The sequence below is a fragment of the Chelonia mydas genome, chromosome 9, assembly GCF_015237465.2.
Source record: "Chelonia mydas isolate rCheMyd1 chromosome 9, rCheMyd1.pri.v2, whole genome shotgun sequence".
Classification (NCBI taxonomy): Eukaryota; Metazoa; Chordata; order Testudines; family Cheloniidae; genus Chelonia; species Chelonia mydas.
The window spans coordinates 72,781,309-72,803,587 of record NC_057855.1 but is presented as its reverse complement, the minus strand read 5'-3'; the positions used below and the strand labels follow the sequence as shown (position 1 = coordinate 72,803,587).

The 22,279-nt window shown below is 38.6% G+C and overlaps 1 protein-coding gene across 2 annotated transcripts in view; it reads left to right on the top strand.

Annotated features, from left to right (window-relative positions):
* LOC114019422 overlaps positions 1-19,046 on the top strand; it is a 43,212-nt gene extending 24,166 nt beyond the window's left edge. For both annotated transcript variants that reach the window (XM_043522095.1, XM_043522096.1), the window contains exons 5-9: positions 2,381-2,572; positions 6,059-6,161; positions 10,649-10,746; positions 14,864-15,029; positions 18,643-19,046. In XM_043522095.1, the coding sequence (XP_043378030.1) occupies positions 2,381-2,572; positions 6,059-6,161; positions 10,649-10,746; positions 14,864-15,029; positions 18,643-18,759 (676 nt within the window). In that variant the 3' untranslated portion in view covers positions 18,760-19,046. The remainder of the gene's footprint in view (positions 1-2,380; positions 2,573-6,058; positions 6,162-10,648; positions 10,747-14,863; positions 15,030-18,642) is intronic.
* Positions 19,047-22,279: the final 3,233 nt, after the last annotated feature.

Genomic DNA, 22,279 nt, shown 5'->3' with positions numbered 1-22,279 from the left:
AACAGATGGCTGTTCACAAGAATCAGATTCAGGATCAGGTCCTAACATTGCTATTTTTGTACAGCATATGTAAGCCATAAATTTTATAGTTAAAGTTACATAGACATATAACCCTCCATTTTCTCATGCTAATAATTGTCTCAAATATATTCTGTTTTATCTTAAGCTTGAGCAAAATCTGTTTAAGTACAAGAATTTAAGATGCTTTTTTTGTGGGTGGGTATCTCAAAAACAGTAGAACTTGAAGGCAGAGGATTTAAAAAATAGGAGCCTACAGTTAGGTTTTTATATCAACATTTAGGTTCCCCCAAGTGGTCTGATTTTTCAAAAGTGCAGAGCAACTGTTGGAGTTGCTGAGTGGTCAGAACTTTTGAAAATTAGGCCACTTATTTGGGAGCTGAATGTACTTATAGAAGCCTAAGTTTAAGTTCATATTTTTAAAAATATTGACCCAAACTTCAAATGCCACATGTGTTTAGTCTTAATTTTCTGGGATATTGTAGTAAAAATAACAACTGAATCATGCACGGTACAAAATTTCTGCTCACTTAGGAATGGTGTTACAATTCTGTCACGATGGAGTACTGTAAATGCATAGTCAGGAAGGCTCTTTGTGGGTGCAAGGGTTTGCCTGTATAGAGCCAGTTGTCGGACTGAAGCCTTAGCTTCCTTTTAATTCTGGTTTCTGCCTGCTTCCTCTAACCCCACCCCCAAAACCAAACCAACACAAGAAAACACTACCTCTCCCCATCCCCACAAAAAGGCAAACGACATGCCAAAACATAGGTTAATGCAATATTAGTTACAATTTTAAATATCTAGGAAAAAAGAAGAATGCTTCTCATACAGTAATAACATTAACTCGCCTGTTTTGCATCATTTTATTTATGTTCTTAATTTATTTTGATTTATAATTACATCACACAAAAGTGTGTATCTAAGGTGCTAAATGCTTTTTACATCCATTAAAATGTACTCTTTAAATGAGAATAAAACTAGTGCCCTCTCCTCATCCTCAAAACCGTCTTTTCTTTTTAAAGAGATCTAGCCATTTGAGCTGAAAATATAAGTACCAAATTAATCTTTTGTATCCAGCATATTAGTCCTTTATGTGGCATATACTGCAGTCAGTCTCTGAAATGTTCTGCTACAGGAAGTTGTCAACTCAGATACCAGGGTAGGATAACTTTATGGCCATGCAGATTGAGTTACTAATAATGATAATCTAATGCCATGTATTAGGGCACAATCTGATCACCTATAGGATTTGGGAAAGAATTTCTCCCTTATACAGTCACAGCATTGCCCAGGTGATAAAGCAAATGAAATGGGGCAATTCCTGAAGGTAAAATACCTAATTAGATGGATCAATATGGCAAATCGGTATGTGCCTACGTTTCAGCTCAATGCAATTTGAAGATGACAATATACTACATTAGAGAGACAGGATGGCTGAGGCTGCAGCTAAACACAGGCTACAGCTAAACACAAGGTGGAACAGATTGCTTAGCATAAATAGTTAACACATATTTTACATATTTAACTACTTGTGCTAAACAATCTGTTCCACCTTGTGTTTAGCTGTGACACTGAGTACATTTCCTGGACCTGAAGAAGCTGTGTAAGCAAAAAAGCTTGTCTCTCTTACCAACAGCAGTTGGTCCTATAAAAGATATTACCTCACCCACCTTGTCTCTCTAATATCCTGGGACTAACATGGATACAACAAGACTGCATATAGTATACTACATTGTGAAAATTGATATTTATAATGAAAAATACAAATCCACTTTAATATAAATTAAAAAGTATGGCTGAGCAAAGTATTCTCAGTGGAGAGGATCCAACTATGGAATAAACTTCCAGAGAGCATTAGGCAAATCCAGAGTCTGACTCTCATTAGAAAATGCAAAATCTTCAAAAAGACCTTTCTATCACAAACATGACATTCATCACACTGACACACCTCCTACAGGGAAAAAGTGTAAAGAGCAAACAAAACCCTGAAAGAAACCAGCTTTAAAAATAAAAGTAAATTAATTTAAAAAAAAAAACTTTAAAAAACCCTACCCCAAGCAGAGTTTTTACCCTGAAAAGGCAGAAGAGCCAGAGACTCCATGAAGTTCACTACGGACTTTGCTATTGCTGTTGATTTTACATGGAAAGTGCACAGATACAACACTGGTGGACAGCAGTATAAAACTTTAAGATAGATAATGCTTCATGAAAGTAATGGATCTGTGGACTCCTGACATACTTCACTCAATAACAGAACAAAATGTTTTCTTTTTTCTGAATTATTGGAGGGGTTTTTTTTAATTAGAATATTGTTCCTTTAAGAAACACACTTCTTTTTTTTCTTTTTTTTTTTAATTGGCAGATGTCCTTACTACCGAGGCCTCTGGGGAGATTACTGGTACATGGGTCACAAATGTGAACAACTCTGGAATACTTTGGACTTGATTTTAGTAACTGTACTTCCTGCAGTAACACTAGCTTTCCTAGTTGGTGTAATAATACAGTGTGTCTACTACTGTAAAAACAAGTCAAATAAAAGTGTTAAAGGAGCTAGGTAAGTTATTTTTTTACATAATTAAGTTTTTTGCTGATCAAAGAAATGAATCTAGAAATAATTAACTCCTTTATTTTATGTGTATGTTGGACGACGTCAATAGAAGATCATAATTTTTTACAAATCAACTCAAAAGAATTGTGTGGAAGAGTTGGTCTCAATATAATAGAACAGATACCCAAACTTTGTGTGAAGTGTAAAGCAAAGAAAATCCTAGTATTTGAATGTATTTGCAGCCTCTGGTGATTTAAATTAACAGTGTTTACAGTCCAAAATCTCCACCCACTTTGTATCTGATATAGTTTAGGAATAAATCAAAACATCGTATCAAAACTAGAGTTGTCAAACTATTAAAAACATTTGTGATTAATCGCGAGATTTTAAAAAATCGTGATTAATCGCAGTTTTAATTGCACTGTTAATAATAGAATACTATTTGTTTAAATATTTGTGGATGTTTTCTACATTTTTAAATATTGATTTCAGTTACAATACAGGAATACAAAATGTACAGTGCTCACTTTATATTATTTTATTACAAATATTTGAACTGTAAAAAAAGTAAATGTAGTATTTTTCAATTCACCTCATACAAGTACTGTAATGCAATCTATATTGTGAAAGAGTAACGTACAAATGTAGATTTTTTTTTGTTACATAACTGCACTCAAAATTAAACAATGTAAAACTTTAGAGCCTACCAGTCCACTCAGTCCTACTTCCTGTTCAGCCAATTGCTAAGACAAACAAGTTTGTTTACATTTACAGGAGATAATGCTGCCTGCTTCTTATTTACAATGTCATCTGAAAGTGAGGACAAGCATTCACATGGCACTGTTATAGCCGGCATTGCAAAGTATTTACATGCCAGACATGCAAAACATTTGTATGCCCCTTCATGCTTTGACCACCATTCCAGAGGACATGCTTCCATGCTGATGATGGGTTCTGCTCAATAACGATCCAAAGTAGTGTGGAATGATGCTCGTTCATTTTCATCATCTGAGTTAGATGCCACCGACAGAAATTTGATTTTCTTTTTTGGTTATTTGGGTTCTGTAGTTTCTGCATTGGAATGTTGCTATTTTAGGACTTCTGATAACATGACATCTTCCCTCTGAGATTTTGGGAGGCACTTCATATTCTTAAATCTTGGGTTGAGTGCTGTAGCTATCTTTAGAAATCTCATATTGGTACCTTCTTTGTATTTTGTCAGATCTGCAGTGGAAAGTGTTCTTAAATTGAACAACATGTGCTGGGTCATCATCTGAGACTGCCATAATACGAAATATATGGCAGAATGCGGGTAAAATCACAGAGCAGGAGGCATGCAATTCTCCCCAAAGGAGTTCAGTCACAAATGTAATTAACACATTAGTTTTTTTAAAGAGCATCATCAGCATGGAAACATGTCCTCTGGCATAGTAGCCAAAGCATGAAGCGGCATACAAATGTTTAGCATATCTGGCATGTAAATACCTCGCAATGCCAGCTATAACAGTGCCATGTGAATGCCTGTCTTCACTTTCAGATGACATTGTAAATAAGAAGCAGGCAGCATTATCTCCTGTAAATGTAAACAAACTTGTTTGTCGTAGCAATTGGCTGAACAGGAAGTAGGACTGAGTGGACTTGTAGGCTCTAAAGTTTTACATTGTTTTATTTTTGAATGCAATTACGTAAAACAAATCTACATTTGTACATTGTACTTTCACTATAAAGGGATTTCACTACAGTACTTGTACAAGGTGAATTGAAATATACTATTTATTTTGTTTCTTTTTTACAGTTGTAAATATTTGTAATCAAAAATAATATAAAATGAGCACTGTATGCTTTGTATTCTGTGCTGTAATTGAAATCAATATATTTGAAAATGTAGAAAAACATTCAAAAATATTTATAATTAATTTCAATTGGTATTATTTAACAGTGTGATTTAAAACTGCAATTAATCAATTATTTTTATAATCGAGTTAATTTGTTTTGAGTTAATCCCTAGAGTTGACTGTGATTAATTGACTGCACTAATCAAAACACTTAAGTTATTAGGCATTTTACCTAATATAATCACATCCACCCAAACAAGACCTTTGTTTCCCTCCCTCAAGACTGACCATGCAAGCTCCTTTAATAAGTCCCCTTAACTGACTTGCTAGGGTGAGCTGAAGCTACGATATTTGTCCTGACTGATTTATGAGAGTATGCTTGGCTGCCTTTCCTCAACCTCAAACAGACTAAAGAGAGAACTGACCAGGATCCTGCCAATTAAGCACTATTTATCACAATCATTGGCATTTTGAGCAGATGCTTGTGCTCTGTACACATCCCAACACTTTGTGCGCTGTCTGTGAGAGCATCCCCAAGCATTTAAAGAATGAGGGGCATCTCTGCCCTAAGAAGCCATTTGGCTCACACCTTCTGTCACTAAGGCGTGTATATGCATCCCAAAACATAGCAACTAAATCTCACAATACTATGCAAGAGCTAAAATTTTTATATGGCTGCCATGCTAAATTACAGAGCAACACAACCCACTGTAGACTATCCTCAAAATATCTACAAATTCAGTACAAGAGCCATGATCTAAGGAGATGTGGGCAAAATCACACCAAAAAAGCATTACATATCCTGCACTGAAAAGAAAAACACTATGAATTGCTAAAGGAAAATTATAGCAAGTTAATGCTGCACTAAATAAAACCTGTTTTGGATGTCTAAGCACACAGGGGCCATCTGCAACCACAGGAGAAGGGGAAAGTGGGCTTCATTTCAGATTATAAGGGGCTTGGAAAAGTTAACTATACATTTTGTATGATATGGCCCCTTACTGCAGAGTCTCCATCTTATTTATTATTAATCATGTGTATAGTGCTGTTGACCTGCACAGTGCTTTATAAACTGTATAACACATTATCTGCTGTAATGAGTTTCTAATGTAAGGTAGACAAGACAAATCAACAGCTGAGGGAAAGGAGGGAATACAGAGATTACTTGGGAGAATGAGGAAGTTTTGAGGAGGAGCTGAAGCATATGTGAGCTTGAGATAGAAAATGGGAGACTGTTCTAGGTATTGAAAGTGGAAGAAGATGAAGGGGAGGAGGGTGAGAGGAGAGGATGGGAGGAGACTTTCATTAATGCAACATTCTGTATCTCCACAATACAGCGGGCTCAATTTTGGCCTCAGTTAAGCCTCTTCAGCACAGTCCGTGAGGTTGCACAGGTGTAAATGAGGGGGAAATTTGGCCCAACATCTGCAATTTATTTCAGCAATTGTTTTTAGTTAACATCCACGGCCACTGAATACACTTATATCATGATTAATTGGCATGGTACATACTAATCTATGCAGCTAAGGATTGTAATAAAGATTCAGTGTTCTTAGTCTATATTGTACCTGTATATAATGGAGAAGGAGGATCTAAGTTTTTCATAAAAGACATGTTCATGAACATACTCCACAGCATGGTTTGTTTTTAATTTCAGGAAACCGGCAAGACAAACGGAACTCGAGTCACAGCATAACCATGTGTTTGTTCCTGAGCTGGATGATAACTCAAGATATGTTTCTCAACAGCGGTGGGCTAAGGTAAAAAGTGAAATATCTGCCATCTAGATTGTCACATGCTCCCACTTCAAGTGGAAATCAGATGTGATTTGTAATGCTTCAGTGTATTGGTGAATAGTATTTGTAACAGTATACATTCTGTAGGCCAGTATGTTGAACAATCAGGGCTTAAAATCTCAGTTTGTCTTCATTCATCCAGTGCTGCCTTGCATCCAAGCAGTGCAGGTCAGAGGAGGAAACAAGCCAGCATTAAAAGTGCAATGAATACAGGCAAGTATGTATGGTATATGTGAATATAGTGCTTGTGAAAAACAGATTTTGAATCTGACGTTCTCAGTTTATCTACAGAACAGGTACTGCGTGGACAGCCGTAATGCAGGTTTCCACTGCTGTGGTCTGTCAGCGTGTCTCAACACTGACCTCTAACAAAAGTCAACTCAGGTTGCTGAGGAAGTGGTTTGCTTTCCAATTCACTTAACTTATTGCTTTCCTAACAAACATGAATATACCTATATGCAGTGTTGTTGTTGCCATGTTGGTCCCACAATATACCCGTCATGTGGCAGTATATGGCAATTTAATTACTGTAAATTAAGTAAAATTGTTCGCCTGCAAATTTTAAAAACATGTAAAGTTTTGCATGTACAAAATGGATATGTTCACAGATTTGATGGGCACATTTAAGGAAGCCTAGCAAGGATTTGTTCCATATTATATCTATGGTCGTGTTCTGTTGTAATGAAGATATATCAGGGAAGATTCTCAGCTGATGTACTAGCATAACTGCTTTGAAATTAATGAAGCTATACTAATTTATACTTGCTGGGGGCCTGGCTCATCATGAAAAAAGATAATATAATGCCTTAAAATTTGATACAATGAAATCTTGGACTAAAGCTGTATATAAGCTATGAATGTAATTAGGGTACATCTACACTACCTGCCGGATCAGCTGGTAGTGATTGATCTATCAGGGATCGATTTATCACGTCTAGTGTAGACGCGATAAATCGATCCCTGATCGCTCTGTCATCGACTCCTGTACTCCACCACGGCGAGAGGCGGAAGTGGAGTCGACAGGGGAGCGGCAGCAGTCAAACCCGCACCGTGAGGACGGGAGGTAAATCGACCTAAGATACGCCAACTTCAGCCACTAGAATAGCATAGCTAAAGTTGCGAATCTTAGGTCGATCCCCACCCCAGTGTAGACCAGGCCTAAGTATTTCTTCCAACTGTATTTAGTTTGCCTTTCAGTTTGTTGTAGGTGAACGGCTAACCTCTGGGTAAAACTAATAGCATGGCCCTTCTTTCTCCTTCCATGTATGTTGTGAGACTTCTCATCTACAGACGCTTCTGTGGGTGGATTAGTTGGTTTCGGCTGGCCAGCAGAGTATGCTTATGCATAATGTAATTTTCAGTTTCTCTGTTCTTCATTCCCTAGATGAACAGTCAAGCTTGTGATAGGACATATGTACCTACATACTAAGAAGTTTTGCCATAATTCGTAATATAAATTCAGTTAAAATACACAGTGTGCCACTGAGTTAATACTGAGGCTGGAATACTTTAAACAACCTCTTCCTGTTTTATTATTTTATCTTTGGAACAAGGATGAGTCAAATCCTAAATTCACATTGTAGTGAATATGCAGCAACCTCTTTTACTAGTTGGCTAAACTGACCTGAAGCACAGAAGTTACATAAAACTGGTCCAAGGTCACACTGTGAGTCAATGACGGAGCCAGAAAAAGAGCCCTGCCTTCACGCTGGGATACATTCTTTAGGATAGTATCTAAACATTTATATGGCACTCATCACCAAAACGCCTCACAATCATTTTAATGAATTTTATCTTCACAATCTCTCTGTCAAACAGGGTAGATTAAAAGAGTAGCCCAAGGCCACAAAGGAAATTTGTGACTGAGCTGGGACTTAAACTCCTGTGTGCGAGTCTATAGTGCCCTACTCACTAGACCATTCTTCCTATGCCAATTTCCCACTCCTGACTCTCAACTCTGTTCTCTGACCATAGACAACATATTTTCAGTAACAGGGATCACCACTAGTACTAGCCAGCAACATAAAGAAGAAATGGCTATATAAACTTTAATATGGACATACAGTGAGTTCATAGGAACTCACTGTATGTCCATATTCTCCATTTCTTCCATTTGGACCGGTGCATGCAAGTCATCTCATTTACAAACAACAGATCTGGCTACCTGAGAAATGAAAGCAGATAGCTGCCGTGATAAATACATTTGTAAAATATTTTAATAGAAAATTATCACTTAACAGAAATACATAAGGCACAGCTTTTCTTTCACCAGTAGATGGTGCTGTTTAATTTTTTTATAATTATTGCTGAATTTGGTACTACAGATGCTAGCTTTATCTTTTCTTACTGAAGTAGTAAATAACCTACCTGTCAAATGAAAAGTAGAAGTGCTACAAACTAGGGGTCCACTTCTGCAGCCCTTACTCGTGTGAGCAGTCCCACTGGACATGTAAGGGCTAATGCATTATGCCCTCATTCACCTCCACATTATTCTCTTACAATGAAATATTTCTTCAAATTGTTAGTTTCTAAAAACTAAAAATATAACGCTAATGCGTTAAACTATTTTTAATTAAGTTGTTATAGCAAAAGAAGGCCAGATCCTAATCTATGCTATGGCCTTGTTATGATACCAAAGCAGTGAAATGGCCCTAAAAAACTGCCATAAAGGAGAAGCTAGCTGGTGAGTTTCCCATTGGGGGGAATACGCAGGTGGTGTAAAGATGGGATAGGGGGCATGGCCAATGTGCACTGTCGTCCTAAAAATCCCTGCTACTGTAATAGCCCTATTGCCCTGAGCAATTAGCCAACATTTTGGGCCTTTTGTCTTGTTTACAATAGGAGGAGAGAGTGATGATATAAGTCTGGTGTTTCTTTGGTGCAATCCTGTTTATTTACAAAGAATGTACACAAAATCCTGTTTACCTGCACACAGTAGGAACAAACAACAGGGGCAGTTTTCTTGCTTATTATTTGCAAGCCTGCCTTTTCAGCCAGCACTGTGCTTAAAAGAAGCTCTTTTGGCTTCTTCTCAGGGCCATGCTACTTGTGCTTCTCTGACTTTCCTGACTGCTTTCAGATGGCTTTCTGCCTTTGAGAGAGAGAGACACACACACCCTTACCTACATATCTACCTGCAATCCAGTCAATGCCCCAGCCCCTGCATTTGTAATCAGTCCAATGGAAATCCCACTTATTCTCCCTTAGTTCATTCGTGCTCAGGTTTTTCATGTGGCTGATGCTTTGGGCAGTGGCTTCTATTGTTCCAGCTATCTTATTTCATAAAGGAGCTTAATTGCTTTTTCCATTTACCCAGAATGAACGATGGTCAGCATGCCCATCAGCTGCAATGAGATATTTTATTGCCCACAGACCAGACTCGCTTCCTGGAAGCTACCAACACCCTCCAGCACAACAGCCCCATTGGGGTTACGAATTAGAGTATCCCTAAGTAACTATGCCTCTGGGTGGTGATTCTGCTGCAGCTGCTAACACTCCAATAAAGATAATACTTACAGTCCTAAGAAATAGAGAAAACTAAAAGAATGGTGCAGCTGACGTTAGTTGGATATTTGTCTAAAAAAGGAAACCAGAACCAACCCTTTCATGTGTTAGACAAAATTGGGCTAGTCAAAACACTAGAAACTGTACACTTAGGGACACTGGCAGGGAGGTGGGCCATATAATTCTTCCCTCCAGATGCTAGTTTGTTAAGCTAACAACTTGCTGATGATCCTGACTTGTTGTAGCTTTAGAAGAGGAAACATAATTTGAGCTTGGTTGCCACTACAGAATACATATTTTGATTCTTCAGATTGCTCCCTTTCCTGCTGCATGAAAATGATGCTCTGGTGTTTCATCATTCTCTTTTTAAGAGAGGATCTTGCTGCAAAACAAAAAGATACTGCATTAAAAAACAGCACCTCTACAATTACTCACACATATCAGAAGACCTCCACCCTACATCCTCTTCCTTCTCTTTCTCTCTCTCTCCTCCATAATGCAAATGATGAAAAAGAGAAACAAATGTTGTTTTTTAAAAAACCCAAACATTAAAATGACCTTCGCTATCAGAGTCATTTTGTTGACTTTGTCTTTCATTTATACTGGGTGTAAATTAGGAGTAACTGATATCAGTGGAGTTGTATTGTTATAATACTGGTGGAAGAGGAGCATCAGGTCCATTGAGCCTTATTTGTTATGTGGAATTTACACCTATTATAATGTTAATGAATTGATAGTGACAAGGGTGATTTATACTGTCTTCACAACAAATACACCAAAAGGGAGTTTTATAATTGGTAAATGAATTGATACATATACAAGTGTAAATACTAAATTTTTAAAATCAAAGTCAAGTGCTAGCAATCTGCACCAGATGAGTTACTTTTGTAAACATACTGTTGTGTACTTGGTGTGTAAAGCCTTCGCTTCTCATCTTTCTTATACAGGATGACTGGTCCACAGAGAATATTAGAATGCCAAAAATTCAACTGCAAAGCCAAAGTTTTGTGCAATCACAGTCACCTGGTGAAGTAGAAGGTTTCAGGTATGCTATGCTTTTGTCAGACCTTCTTTTCTCACTTTCTCTCCAGACTTGGTCCTTGGCTTAGAGGGTGAAAGAATCACTATATAACTTTCAGTGGTATAGGAATTGCCATACAGGATCAAATCATTAGTCCATCTAGTCTAGTACCCTACCTCTAACAGTTGCCAGTACCATATATTTCAGAAGATGCAAGAAACCGATAGTGCACAATTTTGGAAAAACCTATCCAAAGCAGAAGTTTCCTCCTTACTCCCATCCACCCAGGATTGGCATGTGCCTTGAAACCTAAAAGTTTCTCTCTTTTAATAGATTGGAATAATGTGACCCTTCTTTCTCTTGTCCAGTGTATAAATGTCCAGTGCTTTGTTGAATCCTTCTAAGCTTATGGCCTCAATGGCCTCTATAAGTGATAACTGCCACTTATTTTTTTTATATAACGCATAATTAGCATTTCCTCTTATCAATTTAGAACCTTTCAATTTCATTGAATTTTCCTTATTCTTGTATTACAATAGGGTAAACAGAAGCATATGATTTACCTCCTCTAAATCATGTATTATTTTGCATACCTCTTTTTATTCATCACTCCTCTAAATTAAATTCTCTCTCATCATACTAAAGTCCCTCCATGCCTCTCTAATCATTTTCAGTGCCCATTTTAGAACCCCTTCTAGTCAACTATTTGATCAGATTAAAGTTGTACTAAGAATTGATGTAAACTAAATACATTTTATTTCTAATCATAGTTGAATTCCATTTGCTCAAGTTAGGGCTTTGCACAAATATCTGAACAACTATTCTTCATTGTTATAGTCCTTCTTTTACATCCTCATTGTCTGGTCCAGTTGCTCTTTCCATCATTACTCTGCTACTTGCTTCTTCCTTCTACTCCCAGCCTGCTCTCTCCCCCTCCCCTTTTTTTTTAAGGCACAAAGCAGAATCTAACTGTTCTGTGACACTTTCTTTTAAGGATCATTGAAGTTCTAATATATCTAAGTGTATTCAGGGGTTGTTATTATACCTGTTGCATTAGTATTCATTGTACTTTTGAATCTTTATATGCATATTATAATTTAGCAGCTACTCACTAGGTTGATCAGATACATTATTTTAGAATTATGAGACTATGGGAAAACTGGTGAGTTTTTCTCCTTTTGAACAATGTTCTTTGTCCTCTCACAACTCAAACACTGTTGTTGCAAATACTTCAGGATTGTTCTGTGCATTAATGTTCCATGAGAAATAGCACATAGGACTAAATTTACCAAGTTAGTCTAAATCTTCAATTACTAGGTGATCTTAGTGTTTTTCATAAATCTCTGAGGTTTGTCAAATGTTAGATTCATAGATATTTAGGTCAGAAGGGACCATTATGATCATCTAGTCTGACCTCCTGCACAACGCAGGCCACAGAATTTCACCCACCACTCCTGCAAAAATCCTCACACCTATATCTGTGCTATTGAAGTCCTCAAATCGTAGTTTAAAGACTTCAAGGAGCAGAGAATCCTCCAGCAAGTGACCCGTGCCCCATGCTACAGAGGAAGGCGAAAAACCTCCAGGGCCTCTTCTAATCTGCACTGGAGGAAAATTCCTTCCCGACCCCAAATATGGCGATCAGCTAAACCCTGAGCATATGGGCAAGATTCATCAGCCAGATACTACAGAAAAGTCTTTCCTGGGTAACTCAGATCCCACCCCAGGTAATATCCCATCACAGGCCATTGGGCCTATTTACCATGAATATTTAATTACCAAAACCATGTTATCCCATCATACTATCTCCTCCATAAACTTATCGAGTTTAATCTTAGGGTTAAATTCTGTTCCACCTAATCTTAGCTCTCATTAAAAACAAAAAGTTAAGTTTCTAGCCCTTTTCTTTCTGAAGCTAAATTTCAAAATAGGTGACTAGGCTTGTAAATTAATAATGGTGACTTTTCTCCAAAAATCATAGGTTTATTCATTTTGATTTTTAGGGAGGAAAAAACCACAATTCCCTCAGTTAGCTATGCTCTCTCCCCTTTTTATTCCTCCCCAACAACTGCCAGACACCAGAGCTCCTACCTCCAGGTTCTGCAGTAATAGAATCTTCACTCCCTTAACAGGAGGAAGGCAACTGGCAGCACAATATTCTCCCTTTGCAGGATTAACAGATAGAGATATCCCTTTTCTTCCATCACTAATGGAGTGGAAAGACGAGGAAAGTCAAAAGAAAAGCATAGAAAATCCATGACACTTGTGAGCATGATGACAAATTTACTTCCTTATCCGTCGCTTAAGATTAGGGTGTATCTGGATTTAGAATACAGCTGAATAGGATGAGATGATAGCAGTGCGTTACCAGAGCCATGCATAACTCCGACTTCCTTTAAGGAAGAGGAGCATAGCTATCAGCCTCTTGGCCCTTGGTATAGGCTTGTTCTCATATATAAATATACCAAAATAGTCAAGATATACTAATCAAAAATTTAACACCTAGCTAAAACAACCAGCTACATCAGCTCATTCTGTGCCCTGAGCAGATTTATGATACGTAAGAGAGTAAGAGGAGACAGAGAAGCTTCCAGTACAAACATTGTCAAACCACATAACCCAAATTTGTGGTGTATAAATTTTACGTGGCTAGACTTGCATTCATTTGAAAAATGTTGTGTGGTAATGGCCTACAATATCTCTAGCTGTCCCCATTTCTTCTCAAAAATTTCATCTCTAGTCTCATTTTTGGCTAAATTATGTATAACCTGTATCTTCCAGCAGAGAACCTCCTGTATAACTTTTAAACAACATTATCAAAATATTAAGAAGAATTATTCCTGAAGGAAATTTATTGTTGAAAGCTGGTTTTGTAACCAGAGACATTGCTTCGGAAATTGAATGTCACAAAAGGTTATTAGTTATTTGACTTGATAAAGTATAATCTGGCAATTTTAGATGAAATATCTTTCCATTCAAATGGCAAATGTGAGGAATACAGAAAGATTTGGTCAGTGTTTCTTGAGCCCTATGGTTAGTATTCTTGCTTTCATTTATTCTGATATGGACCATATTTAATAAGTATTATCTTTGTAAAATTGTTATTGTGTTGATTTTTAAAATGTGATATTAATAAATCATTATATATATCAGGGGTGGCCAAACTTACTGACTCTCCAAGCTGCATATGACAATCTTCAGCTGAACCCCAAGACCACCCTCGCAGATAGGCAGAAGCCAGAGGCAATGTGTGGGAGAGCCCATCAGGTCATGTCCCGTCCCCACTCTGACCCACCCCAGATTTTTGCAGGGTTTGCTGGCCTTGCTAAGTCACATGGTGCCGCAAGGCCCCTTCCCTGCAAAGCAACGGTTGGAGCCAGCAAATTAGGAGCTGCAGCTGTGGGGAGAGGCAGCAGCAAACAGCTGGGAACTGCAGGGAAAGCTGTTGCTTTTGCTGCTGCCTCTCCCTGCGGAGCTAAAGCAGCAGCCCCTCCCTGCAGCTCACAGCAGTTTACCGCTGCCATTCCACATAGCGCTATCACCTGGGAGTTGCAGGGAGGGGCCACTGAGGCCAAGGAAGGGGCATGCCTGGGGGGATGGAAACCTTTAAATTATGGCAAACCCCTCCCCCCCCGCACACTCTCAGCAGGCACCAGTCATCGCTGGCAGAAGCCCCTTCTCACCACCCCGCCAAGGCCAGAAGGCCTGAGCTTCCCCCATCCTCCCACAGTCTGGTAGGCAGAGAATGGGGAGGGTCTGGGGGGCTTTGTGAGCCATACTTTAACGTAAAAGAGCTGCGTGCAGCTTGTGAGCCATGGTTTGGCCACCCCTGGTATGTATTATGGTAGTACCCACAGGCCAAAATTGGGATTTGGGCCTCATTGTGGTAAGTGCCAAATATAGAGGTAGATATGGTCTCTGCTCCAAAGAGCTTACAGTCAAAGGGAACTACTCACATCCACAAACATACTTATATGCTTAAGTGTTGCCAGGAATGGAAGAGTGAAGTGAAATGTCAAAAATAAAGCTTTTGGTGATTGTTTTAACTCAACACACAAATACTGTGTCATCATTTACAATTATTTATATTTTGTTTAGACATTGCAAATATTTTTAAACCCTGTTTGTTTAACTCTGATAGCTATATACCACATCGGCCATCAGGAAGAGCAGTTCAAATAGCAGACAGTTCTTTCAGCCTCCAGTCTCCTCAGCGTAACCAGTTTGGCTATCATAACAGTCATATTCCTAATGTGGATTATGCAGAGGACATCCCCATTCCAGCTATGTCTGGGAGGCAATTTCCTGTACGTATAAACTATCTCAAGCACACATGAAAGGTGTCCCTTATACAATCTTGCAACCTGACACTTGAGAATAAACTGTCATAATCCTGTATACATTTTATGTGGCTAGACTTGCATTCATTTGAAAAATGTTCTGTGTGCTAAAGGCTTACATCTCTAACTTCTGTGGTTTTTATCTCAGAAATCTCCTATCACTGTTCAGTCTAGGCTAGATTGTGAAAGCCCCATTTTGAGGGTTTTATCCTTGTGTGAGCCCTCTACATATGGGTAAATTTGACATACTGTGGAGGTCAGTGGGACTACTCATATGAATAAGTGCTTAATAAAGTGAGTAACAGTTGCATAATCCAGGCTTCTGATAGAGAATCTAGAAGACCAAAAGCATATCCATCTGCTCTATGGAAACTATAATTCTATGTTGCTGATACAGTGAGGGGAATTTTTAAAATTTATGTGAAACACAAATACCTAACAAGCTGATTCACCAATGTGTTACACTTGTTTTGTGCCAGCATAATTTATTTATTTGGTTGGAGTTACACCAGTATGAAACTAGAGTAATGTAGTGACTGTTTCTAGAGTCATGCTGAAATCTTCGGTGGGGGTGATGTACAAATCTAAAAGGAGTGCTGTAGATACAAAGCTCTTAGTATCTAACTATGGTATATTGAGCAGCTTACAAACTGACTCATTATTTACTGTTTAACTAAATTTTCCCTGAAGTGTCAAATGTGTCAAACTTTCTCCATCACTTTCTGCCCTAAAATGTTGTGTTATTGCTAGCACTGTTAAACAGCTAATAATAGTAATAACAATAGTGCTGCTAATATTTAACTCTTACATAGCACCTTTCATCCAAGGATCTCCAAGTGCTTTACAGAAATTAATACAAAAGCTTCATGGCATGCTTGTGAAGGAAGGTAGGTAGGTACACATACTATAAAAAAGTAAACTTAGGCACAGAGAAATTAAATCTCTTTTTCCAATACACAGAAAGCCATTTGTAGAACTGAGTGTAAACCATGATTCACAGTTCCTTGCTCTAGCCACTCAATCATTTGTAAATGATTATTTAAAACAATGTAAGGACTGCAATTGCTTCAGCAATTAATGTCAATAAAAAATTCTAAATAAATAACCTAACTAGACTCCCTTCCTGCCCCATAGTTGTCTCTTTCAGTGGTGCAGTGTAGTGATTTGCATGTACAAACAATTTGGGGTCTTTCCATATGGAAGGTCCTATGCAAGTAAAATAGGCACAGCTTTTCATAATAGTCAACCCCCACCCTCACCCCCCAAAAAAAAATCAGTAAGGGAAGAGTTTACTGTAAAGATTCTAAAAAACTTGTTACAAAAAAATTAAGAAAAATAAAATAGTCAGAAAACCTCAAATATCTAATTGTTTTCCATTAGACACTCCACGTACTCGTCATTTATGTATATATTATGTATGGTTTCTTAAATCTGACAGAAATCCCAACATGGATCAGGCCTTTAGAGTAGGTGCAAAGTAGAATTAATGACATAAAAGGGAGCTGGGTTGCCACCAATCAAAAGTTTCCCACCACTATTCTTAAGGACACAAGACATTTATTTTGCTGTATACATTTGTTGTCATCAATGCAAAAAATGAGGGTCTGAAAGCTGTTTCAGCCAGTTTGAATTCTGGAAGAGTTTTTCTTTCACTTAGGCATAAGTTTCGTATAATTCCCATATAAAAAGTTGCAGACATCCCATGAAGTCCATTTTTTTCAGAAGCCTGTGATCCTATTCAAGTATTGTCTTCAATTAGTTGTTCAAAGGTTGATTGCAAAAGGGCAAAATGGTAAGAGAATGAAAAATAAGATGCCTTTTCCTCTCGAGTTTAAACTATGTTTTAAAACAGTTCTTGCTAGCCGAGTGATGAACTAATTTACCTCACCCTGGCTGGGGAAGGTAGGATCTATTCTGTAGCATGATTTTGTGAAACTATGTTGCATATGTGATCATGAGTACCATGTGAAATTGTGGAACTTCGAAACAGACAGCATTTTTCGTGGACTTTTGACCAGACTTACACACTGCCCAATAATCAGGGCCCTACCAAATTCACAGCTGTGAAGAATGCGACCTGGACCGTGAAATCTGGGCTTTTGTATTCTTTTACCCTATACTATACAGATTTCACAGGGGAAACCAGTGTTTCTCAAACTGGGGGCCCCAACACAAAAGCAAGTTATGGGGGGGTTGCAAGTTTATTGTAGGGGGGTTGTGATATTGCCACTCATACTTCTGCTCTGCCTTCAGAGTTGGGTGACCGGAAGGCGGTGGTTGCTGGCCAAGGGCCCAGCTCTGAAGACAGCACCACAGAAGTAAGGGTAGCACTACCATACCATGCCATCCTTACTTCTGTGCTGCTGCTGGCAGTGGCACTGCCTTCGGAGCTGGGCTCCCAGCCAGCAGCTGCCACTCTCCGGCCACCCAGCTCTGAAGGCAGCGCCATCACCAGCAGCAGCAGTGCAGAAGTAAGGGTGGCAATACTACGACCTCCCTACAATAACCTTGCGACCTCCTCACTACCCACTTTGGAGTCAGGACCCCTACAGTTACAACACTGTGAAATTTCAAATTTAAATAGCTGAAATCATGAAATTTATTATTTTTAAAATCCTATGATCATGAAATTGACCAAAATGGACAATGAATTTGGTAGGCCCGTACCAATAATCTATCTTGGCAGGATATAGTGTAACATTCCAAGCTTTTGGAGAGCTTCAAAAAGACACACAAAAGGAGAAAAAAAACCAACCACTGCCAGAGAAATGTTTTCTTCTTTCCCCAAGTGTAGAATTTCCTCCCTAAAATTACACCAGCCCAAGGTCAACAACAGGCAACATTCAGTCCCAGACCAGTGACAGATTTAAGGTACAATATCGCAGAGCCTTGCAAGAACAGAAATGGGAGGCGCTGGAAAAGGTGATTTCTAGCTCTCCAGTGGGACACACCGCAGTTGCTTCAACTCCTGAAATTTTCGAGGATATCAAGATATTAGTAATTTAATTAGTTCTTGAATTCTTTATATATACTAGAGCAATTAAGTAATTTTTTTATTCTAAAAAAAATAAATGTTTTTTTTGTCCTCTCTCTCTGGTCTATCTGTAGAGCAGGACTCATGGTACTGAGGGAAACTTTTTTTTTATTCTTTAAAACATTTCTAAAAATAGTTTTCTCTGTTAAGATGGTGACATAAGCATAATACACAATGATGTGGTCTGCAGGTTTTATTGACCCTTTTTTTGGATAACCTACTTGTAGCCTCACCAATGATGAACAATACAGATATCCCAAATTCATAGTGATAAAACCTTTACATCATACCATATCTCTATTAGCTCTTACTAACATGGTTTGGATCCTGTGTGCACTGGAAGTCAAATCATTTGTAATTTATATCAAAATGATCTCCAGACACTCCAGATGGCTAGTGTTCACAAATACAGAAACTAGTACTTAAAATGTACTTAATGAAACCTAATTTGACATATAAATATGAACAGCCACTTTTAAGAGGAAACAGTAGGAAATGTCTTGTTCAATTACCTTTATTTACATTTTAACTTCAATCTCTTTACAGAAATATGGCATACCGGAGTTTTCTAGGTCTGACAGGTTTCAGAGTGTTGCTCAACCAATGAACAATCCAAACGCTGGAAGACCTTATGAACTAGGACGCTCACAAAAATATATGTAACTACAAGAAAGCTTTATAAGAAAGGAATCATCTATGGAATATTACTCATTATAAAACAAAATTCAGGTTATTTCTGAAAATATCTTATTTTGTTTCCTATCTGATTGATATAGTCCTAACCTTCTTTCTGAAGACTTGATTATGCAGTTGGATATCTGTTTCTAAGTAGTGCCCTAACTGTTGCATATCTGTCAAGACAAAAGGATTTTTGTGTTCACTAAATGCATTTTGTGCATGTGTGGCAGGAAAGGCCACATAAGGCCACATGCTCCCCTCCTACAGAAATACTCATGAGAAGGAAAAAGGTGCTTTTAGTTTAACCTAAAAATCCATGGGAAATCCAACATTCTTTCCTTTGAGAGGAGAATCTAGAGTCACATGGAGGAGACGGGTCATGGCGACCAATCAGCCCATTGTTCCACAAGAAATCCTGTCACTAGCTAAGGGAGGTTGGAGCAGACTCACAGTGGTCTGCATCTCAGTGCTGTTTTCCATCCCTCTCTTTCCTTTGTAGAGTTTGTTCCACAGCCATGGTGTCATAAGGTGCATTTCCACTCCCTTAAGGGGGACTGAAGACATTGAGCAAAACCCATAAGGTTTTGTTTTCTGAAATTACACAGGTTCCTCAGGACAACATGGCATGTAGAATGGCTGCTCCCAGACTCCCTCCACATTCCTCATTTCCCTTAAAGCAAAAAACCTAATTACAGCTTGGGATTGTAAATTAAGCCTTTAATTTTGTACATACTGACTACTTACAGAATTGGAGGGCCAAATTCTGTTCTTAGTTACCGTGATGCAACCGCAATGACTTCAGTTAATTTTGCATGCGTGTTTGCGAGAGCAGATTCGGCTAGAGGTTCCAGTAAATGCAAGAGTGAAGTTCCACCAAAATTCTGTGTAAAATCCCCACTTTGTTCCATGTTTATGGATACACTATTCCTTTCCTGGTCTGTCAAAATGGGCAGACGTTTCTATAATCCAACCACTGCTGTGATCTTAGGGCCATATTCTTCTCTCCACCAACATGAAGCTATTCATTTCAGAATCCCAGGCAGAGTTTCCCTCTACTCAAAATCAGTGATGTCAGACCTCCAAAGTAATTTGCGCGTAGGACAAGAGGATAGAGTTGGGGAACATGTTATGCTATAGACTCTACAGCTGTCTATTTGGAAGTTAATACTATTTCAGAGTTGACATTACCTCTGTCTGGCTCCTCTCTATGGTTGCTACTGCATAGCCATGAAGGAGGCAAGTAATTATGGTCCAAATGCATGATGTCATGAGGAAAGCATTGTGCTGAGATACTGAGCTTCCAGGTGTCCTAAGATACAGTCAAATCTTGGGACGTCCACTAATTTAGAGAGCTGAACCTCTGCTGTTCCATTGTGCTGCCCAATCTCTCTTGTACTTGGTCTCCCTGACATCAAGTCAATTTCCCTGATCCTAAATGTTCAACTCAAAACTCTTTAGTTTCCCCTTTAAAATATGGTTTGATTTTTATTTGTAACTTGTATGAAAGACATGAAAATATAGTAGTGTGATTTCAACCCTTTGTTTTACCCTTTATAATAAATCATGCTCTTTATTAACTTTATGAAATCAGTAAAACCATAAGGTAAATAAATAAACTGCAGATAAAAATGTTGACATTTCTTTTGTGTAGGTATAGTGTTTTTTTCTCAACAGCATACGCTTGTCTATATTCTGGCATCTTGCATGTTCTCTCTCAGCTTTCAGTTATGGCCCAGTTCGTGTGCATTTCCCTGCAACTGCATAAGCAACAAAGCCAGAGGCATATTCAGAGCCCCTCACTTCATTTCCTGCTCGCTTGAAAGAGTTTAGCTGAACAGGCATAGCTTCCTGTAGGGGGAAAAGAAGAGTGACCATGAGGTTGGCAGCTTTTCCTGTCCCTGTGACGCCTCTCCCCTTTTAGCTGGCAATCTCCCCTGCTGCTATTGTTTTCTCCCTTCCCCCAACACTCTTCTGTGCTCCATGCGCCATCAGCCGGGGCAGTGTCAGTTTTGCTATTCCTGCTTCTGCTGGTAGAGCAGACAGGTGATAAAGGATATTTAAACACCATCTTTTAAGCATCACCTACCTCTGGGAAGCAGACTGGCTAGTGCAGTTGAATCAAGTCATCTCATGGCATCTTAGTAAAGCCAATACTTCTCCCAGGTGGCTGCAATCTCATGCTACAGAATCTAAGATTCCATTAAAAAGAAACCAAAGTCTCTAGCCATTGTGGTTGTGAAGGAAACCTTCCAAATGTGACATGAATGTAAACCAATGCTGCAATGTCTGTTTGAGATTACAGATAACCTGAAATAATAGCTTTGCATGTCAACATTAACAATTTCAATCACTGCTGCTCAAAGTACACAAGAACAAGAAAGGATCATATTGCTTAGATATGCATAGACTTTTGAGAGAGGTATTTTGTATTGGCATCCCTAAAGGGCAAAGCTTGGTGATGGAGAGAGCTTGAGAGAGTGTCGCTGCTTTTAGTTTTGTTTCCGCTCTTTGCTGGTCACCATGTATAACTAAAACATACTGATGTTAGCCACTTGCACTCCCAACTCCTCTTATAAATAAGAGAAAAATAGACATCTTTCAGAGCTATCAACATTATTCTTGGATGTGTACAAACAAGGCAAGGAGATTTGGTTTTGGTATATTTGTTGTCTGGAAAAAATAATTTAAAAAATAAGGCGATTTGGGAGTCCTCACCACATAGATTTAGGTCAAGCAATAGAAACACAAATTGTCATGACCCTAAAAAGTCAGGTCCTAATGTGTGGATGAGTTTCACATCTGTTTTACCCCTTTTTTCCCTTTTTTCATTTCTCTAAACCAGTGGCTTTCAACCTGTGGTCTGTGGACCCCTGTGGGTCCGCAGACCAAAATTTCCAAAGGGGTCCACACTTCCATTCTAAATTTTTTAGGGTTCTGAAAATGAAAAAAGGTTGAAAACCACAGCTCTAAACAGTAGAGCGATCTGCCCATTAGCCTGCAAGCAGCCAATTGCTATTCCTTAAAATCATAAACTCAGAATGCCTCCAACTAATGAGCTGTTATTGGCGTTCAGATCCATCTACCTGTTGGTAACAGCTGGGACAGTCAGGCTGTTTCAGCCCCACCACTCAGTTGAGAGAGAGACTGACTGCGTGGGAGGAGGAGACACTGGGTAATCCTGCCAAAGGAAGGGTAACAAGGAACAAATCCTGAGGGGTTAATGCACATGATGATCCACAAGGTCGGGAAAGAAAAAGGGCTAGGAGTAACAATGATGGAAGGTATCTGGGACACAGTAGTGAGACTGTTAACAGGGTGAATGTAGTTTTCCTCATCAGACTTCATCTCTTGTCCAACATCCTTAGGCAGATCAACAATTGCAGGACATCAGTCCTGTGTGTAAGTACTCTTCCAGTGAAATTTAAATACTCAAGGATCATCATGGGTGAGAGAGACATTAGTTTGAAGAAACTTCATGAAATACTGTGACTGTCCCTTTTAGTAC